Source organism: Artemia sp. Qi Xiang Cuo, chromosome 17 (assembly GCF_049724085.1).
Source record: "Artemia sp. Qi Xiang Cuo chromosome 17, ASM4972408v1, whole genome shotgun sequence".
Classification (NCBI taxonomy): Eukaryota; Metazoa; Arthropoda; class Branchiopoda; order Anostraca; family Artemiidae; genus Artemia; species Artemia sp. Qi Xiang Cuo.
This window is the reverse complement of record NC_142810.1, coordinates 25,924,039-25,933,990: the sequence shown is the minus strand read 5'-3', so window position 1 is coordinate 25,933,990 and position 9,952 is coordinate 25,924,039. Positions and strand designations below refer to the sequence as shown.

At 34.9% G+C, this 9,952-nt stretch overlaps 1 protein-coding gene across 1 annotated transcript in view; it reads left to right on the top strand.

Moving 5' to 3' along the window:
* Positions 1-1,276: 1,276 nt before the first annotated feature.
* The window catches only part of LOC148942049 (BAI1-associated protein 3-like), a 62,562-nt gene continuing 53,886 nt past the window's right edge, over positions 1,277-9,952 (top strand). The window contains exons 1-2 of the mRNA XM_089103512.1: positions 1,277-1,364; positions 7,966-8,095. Coding sequence (XP_088959638.1) covers positions 1,321-1,364; positions 7,966-8,095 — 174 coding nt within the window. The 5' untranslated portion in view covers positions 1,277-1,320. The remainder of the gene's footprint in view (positions 1,365-7,965; positions 8,096-9,952) is intronic.

Sequence of the window (9,952 nt, the reverse complement as noted above, 5' to 3'; positions counted from 1 at the left end):
GCCCACCATATCTTCAAACACATCCAATAAAAATTTTGAGATAGCCTATTTGTCCAACGACGTTCAAAAATCAGGAAATAATACCTTTGAGCAGGACACTCCCCCACAGTCTTCAGGTCAAGGGTTATAAGTTATGCCCTGGGGGTATATAAGGTTCTCATTGAAATCCTTGTCGTAGAAACTTGAAAAAGGGCTCATTCGATTTGAAATTCAAAGGGCTAGTACCCTTTTTAATAGTCGAAAGTGATTTGAGAGTAACTAACCCCCCTTTCACGCCCACCTTTTCCCCAAACGCATCCAATCAAAGTTTTTAGATAGCCATTTTATTTAACGTAGTTGAAAGTTTTGGAAATTACGTCTATAAGGATGACAACCCCTCCCCCCACAGCATCAGGGCAAGGATTGTAAGTTAAAGTTTTATTGAAAAGTTTTATATAAAGTTTTTATTGAAAGCGTTGTCGTAGAAACTTCAAAAGGGCTCATTCAATCGAAAATTGAAAGGGCTAGTGCCTTTTTTAATAGTTGAAAGTGATCCAATCAAAAATTTGAGGTATCCATTTTGTTCAACGTAGTTGAATGTTCTGGAAATTGGGTCTTTTAGATGATAACACCCTCAGAGCCCAGAGTGCAAGGGTTGTAAGTTATGCCCTGGGGGCATATAAAGTTTTTATTGAAAGTGTTGTCGTAGAAACTTCAAAAGGGCTCATTCACATGAGTTACATCTTATTGACACAAACATAATTTGCACACAATTATCTATAAATAAATTTAAGTCGTGCATAAGAATCACTACTGCCCCCTCCTTATTAAATTGGCCCGAAACTGTCTTGATAAAAACTCAAATGCTCCTGAAAATACTAGTAAGGTAGGTTATAACTCTGCCGAAAATAAACTATCCCCTTAAAATGAGAGGATTGAGGCTATGCTAATCATTATCATTGTGAGTATTTTAACTCATACGAATATACGAATATAACTCATACTCATAAATCAATACGACAAACCTTAAGCTCTTCTGTTGTAGCACATAAATTAATTTTACACATGCATCTGTGTTTTTTTTCCAATTAGTCAGCATAAATAAAATTCTATTAGTCAGCATACATAAAATGTTATTGTCTAATCTTTAATTTACAAATGACATTGATATATTTGAGTTCTCTTGGTAGAGGTTTAACAAGTACGAGGTACCCTTTACGCACTTGTATATTGCTGAGCTCATGAGTTTGAATATTTGCCGTTAGGTGTGATATCATTTACTCTCTCTTACAGTTATTGGTCGTTTTGAACAGCCTGGAACATGTGAGAAAATCTGTTGAGATGCTACCTGGTGACCTGAAACTTTTGGAAGAAACCCTGCCAAGGTATCTTCAATTGTAAATCAAGACTATCAATTCGATTTTTGTTCGATTTGCGCTCATAATTTAACACAATTAAATACAAAATCCATGTAAATAATATCAATTGCAAGGAAAAAGATATCTATTGTTCATGGGTAACCAACAAAAATACGAAGCTTAAAGAATTTAAACATGCGATTAAATAGTAACCTGTGTTTGGCGTAGACACCAAAGACAAGTTAAGTTAAATTATAAGATTTTATTGTTTTAAAAAATTATTTTGTGAGACAGAGTCAAATTTTAGCGTAAAGAGCGAGGCGTTGAGGAGGGGCAAGCCCCTTTCATATACGAAATAACTTCTGTTCGTTTTATGTTTTAATGTCACTCCTTACTTTCAGTTAAAAAAAAAATTGTTTTTTTAAGTTAATTTCTGAACTTTTTTGAATTAATGCAGCTTTGATTTTGGCTCACCGTACATTAATAATTAAAACGAAATTCGCATATTAATTGTCCTTTTTTTGGCTAATTGGCTTTCTCGAAATTTTGTTCTGACGTAACTTACGGATTAACTTACGTAATGAGTTTCTATATTCGTATGCTTGTATTACTTATATTAGGGAGTTCGCTCCCTAGTCAATACCTGGCTCTTTACGCTAAAGTTCGAATTTTGTTCGAATCACAAATCCCTGAATCACAAAGGCTGGTTAATTAGAATAGATAGCTCTTTTGAAAGTACTAAAAAAACTTTATCGTAAAGAGCGAGGTATTGACTAGGGGGCGGATCCTCTCATATACGTAATAATTTCTGTTTGTTTTAAGTTTTAATGTTGCTCGTTATTTTCAATTGAAAAAAAACTTGTTTTTTTATTTAATTTCTGATCATTTTTTAAATAATGCTGGGAAATCTGGCGCCCCCTTCATGGAAATGTTCCTTCTCCCAAGGAAATATCCTCCATGGAAAGATCCTCCCCTTTAACCCCTACTCCAACCCCGCCCCCCCCCCCCCCTCACTAGAAAAAAATTCCTCATGAAAACACCTGTATACTTCCCAATAACCAATACTATATATAAACAATGGGCAAAATTTATAACTTGCAGCCCTTCCCCCGGGAATTTTGAGGGATTAAGTCATCCTCAAAGACATATTAATTAGATTTTCGATGTATGCTGAACAAAATGGCTATCTCAAAATTTTGATTGGGTGACTTCGGGAAAAAATGACCGTGAGAGGGGGCCAAGTTGCCCTCCAATTTTTTGGTCACTTGAAGAGAGCACTAGAACTTTTAATTTCCGTTCGAATAAGCCCTCTCACGATATTCTAGGACTACTGGATCGATACGATAACGCCTGGGAAAATAAAACAAACAAAAATAAAACAACAAACAAATAAAGACGCATCCGTGATATTTCTTCTGGCAAAAAATGCAAAATTCCAGATTTTTGCAGATAGGAGCTTGAAACCTCTAAAGTAGGGTTCTCTGATAAGCTGAATCTGATGGTGTGATTTTCATTAGAGTTCTATGACTTTTAAAGGTTGTTTCCCCTTTTTTTCGAAAATGAGGCACATTTTCTCAGGCGCATAACTTTTGATGGGTAAGACTAAACTTCATGAAACTTATATATTTAAAATCAGCATACAAATTTGATTCTTCTGGTGTATCTATTGGTATCAAAATTTCGTTTTTTAGAGTTTTGGTTACTATTGAGCCGGGTCGCTCCTTACTTACAGTTCGTTACCACGAATATATATATCCTGAGAAAGAAGATCCTACCACTCCCACTTATTTGGGGAGTTGAAATATATATATATATATATATATATATATATATATATATATATATATATATATATATATATATATATATATATATATATATATATATATATATATATATATATATGTATGTATATATATATATATATATATATATATATATATATATATATATATATATATATATATATATATTTTATGGCAGAAATTTGTTTCTGCCATAATAAGATTGCATTTTATGGCAGAAATTTTTCTGTTTGGAATATCGAGAATGAATAATAAGGCCATCATTTGCGACATTTTTAGGGTGAAGTTTTCGAATGTTTTTTTTTTATTTTTCACACGGATGTCTACCACGAACACCAGCAAGGGGACATGAAAAGGGGGACAATGCATTCTGGGAAAGAAAACAGACATTAATAAAAGCTTACAAATTGTAAAATTAGAACTATTCCCATTTAAATTTTGGCAAAACACAGCTCCTGGTTGCAAAGTTTCTTGAGAATTTGCTGGTGGTGGTCAGGAAAATCCCATCCCTCCATGCCCCCCCTTTTTTGATTGTTTTGTTCATTTTTCAAAAATTGTGTGAATTTTCTCAGGTTCGTAGACTTGATGAGTAAGTTTAAGCTCGCTGAATTTTAAATATTTAGAACCACCATAATAAGCTTTTGCACATATTGCTATGTAAATTCTTTTTTCGGAGTTTGGTTACAATTATCAGGAGTTGCTGCTTACTTACAGTTCGTCACCACTAACTGTTTGACAACAATCCTCATGGGGCGTTATTTTAAAATGGTTATGTTCACTCGGATTCCGCTAAACAATAACATGTATTTACGAGAGAAATTTTTTTGAAAATTTCGAAAAATACGCTGACACTCCTGAAACATTATGCCCAATTAAAATTATATCGTATGGAAAGGAGGAAGGAGAGTGCGCAGTTGTGCTAAATTCGGACGGCTTCGTCAGGGCCATTTCCAGGGGTATTACCCAGTTTGAGCCCCCCCCCCCCCGAAATGTTTGTCTGACTCGTAATAACGTAACAAAACGGATATAAACAAATTATGTATGTTTTTTTTTAGTTTTTTTTTGTGTAGCCCCCCCCCCCCCCTCGAATTTTTTTTTTATTAAAACCCCCTCCGAAAAAAATCATGGGTATGGCCTTGGGCTTCGTACCAGCCTTGTTGCACAGTGAATTGTTAGTAACAGCAGTGGTTTTTTTTTCTTTTCTATTCCAAGGATAATTAAATCCTTGCAGTGGTCGTAGAATATCAGGGAGGGGGTCATTTGAACGAAAATGAAATTACATGGTTAGCCTTTTAAGCAAGAAATTCAAATAAGAATTAGGAATTGAGAAGGAGTCTTGAAGTAGGTTCTCTGGTTGAATTCAAAATGTTTAAGTTATCAATGAAACAGTTCGTGGTAACGAACTGTAAGTAAGGAGCGACCCGGCTCAATAGTAACCGAAACTCTAAAAACCGGAATTTTGATACCCATAGATACATCAATAGAATCAGATTTTTATGCTGATTTTAAATATATAAGTTTCATTAAGTTTAGTTTTACCCATAGAAAGTTACGCGCCTGAGAAAATTTGCCTTATTTTCGATAAAGGGGAAACACCCCCAAAAAGTCATAGAACATTAATGAAAATCATCATCGGATTCAACTTATCAGAAAACCCTACTGCGGAAGTTTCAAGCTCCTATCTGCAAAAATGTGGAATTTTGTATTTATTGTGAGAAGAAAGATCACGGATGCGTGTTTATTTGTTTTTTCGTTTTTTTTTTTTTTCCCAGGGGTGATCGTGTCGATCCATTAGTCCAAAAATATCGTAAGAGGGCTCATTTAAACGAAAATTAAAAGTTCTAGTGCCCTTTTTAAGTGACCAAAAAAATTGGAGGGCAACTTGGCCCCTTCCCACACTCATTTTTTTTCCAAAGTCACCAAATCAAAATTTTGAGACAGCCATTTTGTTCAGCATAGTCGAAAATCTAATAATTATGTCTTTGAGGATGACTTAATCCCCCCCAGTCCTCGGGGGAAGGGCTGCAAGTTATTAACTTTGCCCATTGTTCACATATAGTATTGGTTAATGGTAAGTATAAAGACGTTTCAGGAGGGATTTTCTTCTGATGGGTGGGAGGTGGGAGGAGGGGGTTGCAGGGGAGGATCGTTCCATGGAGGATGTTTCCTTTGGGGAAGGGACATTTCTATAAAGGGGGTGCCGGATTTCCCAGCATTATTTAAAAAACGATCAGAAATTAAATAAAAAAACTAGTTTTTTCAACTGAAAGTAAGGAGCATTTAAAAATTAAAACAAAAAGAAATTATTACGTATATGAGGGGGTTTGCCCCCTAGTCAATACCTCGCCCTTTTTTCTAAAGTTTTTTTTTAGTAGTTTCAAAAGAGCTATCTATTCTAATTACCCGGCCTTTGTGATTCAGGGGTTTGTGATTCAAGCAACATTCGAACTTTAGCGTAAAGAGCAAGGTATCGACTAGGGTGCAAACTCCCTAATATACGTAATAAAACATACGAATATAGAAGTTCGTTACGTAAGTTAATTCGTAAGTTACGTCAGAACAAAATCTCGAGAAAACCATTTAGCCAAAAAAGTAAAATTAATATGCAAATTACGGTTTAATTATTCATGTACGGTGAGCCAAAATCAAAGCTGCATTAATTCAAAAACGTTCAGAAATTAAATAAAAAAAATAAGTTTTTTTAACTGAAAGTAAGGAGCGACATTAAAAATTAAAACGAACATAAATTATTCCGTATATGAAAGGGGCTGTCCCTTCCTCAATACCTCGCTCTTTACGATAAAGTTTGAATCTGTCACACAACTTTTATTTTTTTAAACAATAAAAAACTTTAGCGTAAAGAGCGGGGTATTGAGGAGGGGACAGCCCCTTTCATATACGGAATAATTTCTGTTCGTTTTAAGTTTTAATGCCGTTCCTTACTTTCAGTTAAAAAAAACTTTTTTTTATTTAATACGTACAAGGCAAGGGAGCTGTATAAAGTGAACTAAAAAAAAAAATCTGATACACTTAGCTCAAAAACTACTGAATGTAGTTTTACATATAATCAACTACACTGAAGGTACATTATTAAGGGTACATTCTATATTTTTCATGAATTTTGATTTTGTAATGAATATTCTTGATTAAATAATTGCTGTCGTGAAGGCCTCTTTCTGTCAAATTATCAAACGTTGGATTTACGCCTTTTGTTTTTGAACAAAGCAATTTGTTTCAGCTGTAATCAAAGACGAGAAACTCAACGAGGTCGTTAAATGAAAAGAAAAAAGGTGAAGAAAAGGACAAATATTGCTCTGTATATGAAGGGGGCTGCCCCTTCCTTAAACCTCCTTCTTTACGCTTAAGTTTGACTTCTTGTCACAATTCTGTAAGAAAGACAGCTCAAACACAAGGGCCATTGGATTTGAATGAGAAGTATTTTTGCAGATGTTTAAGACTTTAGCGAAAAAAGCGAAGATTGAGGAATTGGCTGTCCCCATCAAATAGAGAATAATTTCTGTCCTTCGTTTAAGTTTTAATGTTGCTCCTTTCTTTGAGGTTTAAAAACTTATATTCAATAAACGTTATATTCAATAAACGTCAAAAAACGTTATATTCAATAAACGTTATATTCAATAAACGTCAAAAAACGTTATATTCAATAAAAGTAAAGGATGACCTTAGAACTTGAAACACACAAGAATTTACCGTGAATGTGGCGTTGGGGTGTTTCTCTTTTTCTACTTCAAGGAACTATATGTAGAGTCTAAGTTTTAAATGATTAGATTTACATTGTCAACAGTAATTTGTTTCATGTGAGGATCCCAAAGAAGAAATGGGATACACTACCTTTCGTATTTCGGGATTTCCCTTAATTTTTAATATGGGGGCACCCAAGCCTCAAGCTAAAGGTTTTTTGTCATGATAATTCCATTTATTGAAATTTCAATTCAATTTGCTGCAGTTTTCAAAGGCTTTCAGGTTCTTATTTGAAAATCTCAGAATTTCCTTTTCGTAACTACAGATAAATATGAAGTTGAACGTCAGTGCTAAGTATCACTTGCAAAACTGTGTTAATTGACCTTTTTTTCACACTAAACCTTCTTAAATATAGGTTTTCAGATTTTGGGTAACTATGGGGCGAGGTTCAGTCATTAGTTGGTTTTACCTACTGCTGTAACCATGACATATCATACAAGATTATTAACATTTCTATTTCGACTACAGATTTAGATTAAACTGCGAAGAGGAAGCTCCAATGGAAATTATACTAATTTGCAGTGCTTTATCTGTCTCGGATGTCTGCAAAAACTTTTCCAGGAAGATATGACTGAAATATGTATAAATTTATAAAAAGTTAAAAAGGGCAAATAAAATATATAAATATAATAAATAATGTATAATAAAATATGTAAATAGATTATAAAAATAAAAAAGGGAAAAGGCTTAATAAAGTCTTGTAGCCAAGATTCAAATATTATAGAATGTTCCTTTTGTTCCCTAGTTTTGGTCTTCCATTAGGAAAAGAGTGTAAATATCTATCCATCTTTCCCTCCTTCTCCTCTTCTAATGTAGCCCCGGAAATAGTTAAAATAATATTCTTGCGTATGCGACGATTGAGCTATTTAAAAGGTTGATCTCCTAAAGAAAGGTGTAAACATCTATTCATCTTTCCGTCCTTTCCTTCCCCTTATGTAGCCCTGGAAATAGCTAAACTAATATTCTTGTGAATGCGACGATTCGGCTATTTAAAAGGTTGATCTCCAAAAGATAAATCCTTTTTCTCGAATTTGTCAGTGCTATATTACATTTCTAATTTTCAGTCCGGTTCGGACGGGGTCAAACAACAACTATGAGCCAACAACACGACAAGCTGCAGGTGCATTACTTGATGAAGCAGTTGAGCAGTTGGATGCAAGGGTACTACGAGTGATCGGTCATTTAGCTGAACAGGTAAAAACAGGAAAAAACCTAAATCCCCCCCCCCCCTGGAAGCACCATTGCTCAAATTTTTTCTTGAAGACCTATTCTAACTGGTTGTAATTATGGTCATAAGGAATCTGTACCTCAAGGAGCTTATGCACAAATTGCAATGAGCAAAAATTGAATTGTTTTAATTTGCATTCGGTGCATTCATCGTTCTTGCTATACAACCAATAGGTCGACGTAGTTATTCACTCGCAGTCTTCTAGTTGCCTTACATCACCTCACATCCTCATTTATATCTAATTTAAGTAAGTTAGTTGTGATGAAAATAAATCTATTCTAAGACCCTAATTCTTCAAAATTCGAAAAGTTTGTTCATGTTGCTTTTTTTTATCTGGGATACCGTGGGCTCCTTAGCCTTTATTGTGTTTTTTAGGACAATTTATGTCAAAATAATTTATATAAATGGTTATAAGACACAAGTCTGCCTAACCAAAGATTCCATATGCAGCAAACTTCTAGCCCCGCTCCTTATCTTAACCTCAGCAATATTATCCTACTACCTAGCACTAATCATTTAACATATTTTATGGGTCTGTCATGCAATGATAAAACCCTCAAAGAAGTTTTTTTTTTTCATCCGAATTCCATCAGCTAAAAAATCGGGGCCAAAGGGGGATAATAATTCAGAAGCATGAAAAGTGTGAGAATTTGGCTTTCTTTGGAGGTAGGGGAGGTAGTGCTTCTACAATAAATTTTCTTTTTCAGCTTTCTTCCATCCTTATTAATGACCTCAGTATTCATAACGTACAAGTTTTAGCAGGCACGATCCCATACGTACAATCTATACAAGGAGATTCAATAGCCTATATCAGACCTATATTCAGACCTATTCAGACCTATATCATTTATTAATTTTCTTAGCTGTCAACATTTGCTAGCTGTGGTCCCAATTTTAGACACCTTTGAATTTCTTAGATACCGGAATGAGCAGGCTGCTTACACGATTTTGTATATTAAAGGGTTCTTACTAGGCACTAAATTACCAACTCCATTTTGACCTCTAATCTACATACTTGTTTACTCTTTATTATTATTATTATTTTTATTATGAGTGGAATCCCAAAGCTGGGTTTTGACACAAAACTGGCCTCAGAGGTCCATTCCACTCCATCCAAGCGTAATAATAAATATAGCACCAGTAGCTGCTTGGCTATTGGGACATGTCTTACCAAATTGAGACAGGTCTTACGAAGCTCTTTTATTTTCTCCTTTGTTGATAATCCTTCCTTTCCAGTATCAAAGTATGCACAGCTGTTTTAACCCATCTCAAGAACCCCATTTGTCAGCTTAAGACTGGCTAGGGCAGGCAAGATTGATCCTTTAAAAGAGATTGGAGCGTCACCAACCACTTGCCAGTTATCAGCGGCATTTAATCATTTAATCTTCAGAATCAGTATTTGCAAGTGAAGTTCTGTTTCCCACTTCGCTCGTCAAGGGATATGTCCAGGGGGACTGGCCCCCTAGGCATTATTTCGCCAAATATTACTGGCTCCAGTTCCTCCAATCTCTGCAGAATATTCCGCAAAATGCCCTGTTTCGTGGTCAGACACTGGATAGGGCGACCAGTGGCTTGACAGTGACTAATGTTACCTATATTAGGCCCCTATTCGTGCCTACTACTCTCAGGATACACTGAGAGAGCTCCCACCATTACCCTCTAATTCTTCATTTGGATCGGAAGAAAAATAAGTAGGCATTTGTACTTACGCAAAATTGTTTCAAAACAGAAGAGGGAGTCTAAAAAAAGAAAAAAAAGAATACAAACGCATTATAAAAATTATATAGACATACATCGGGAAGATTCTAAAAAGCTAGCCCCCT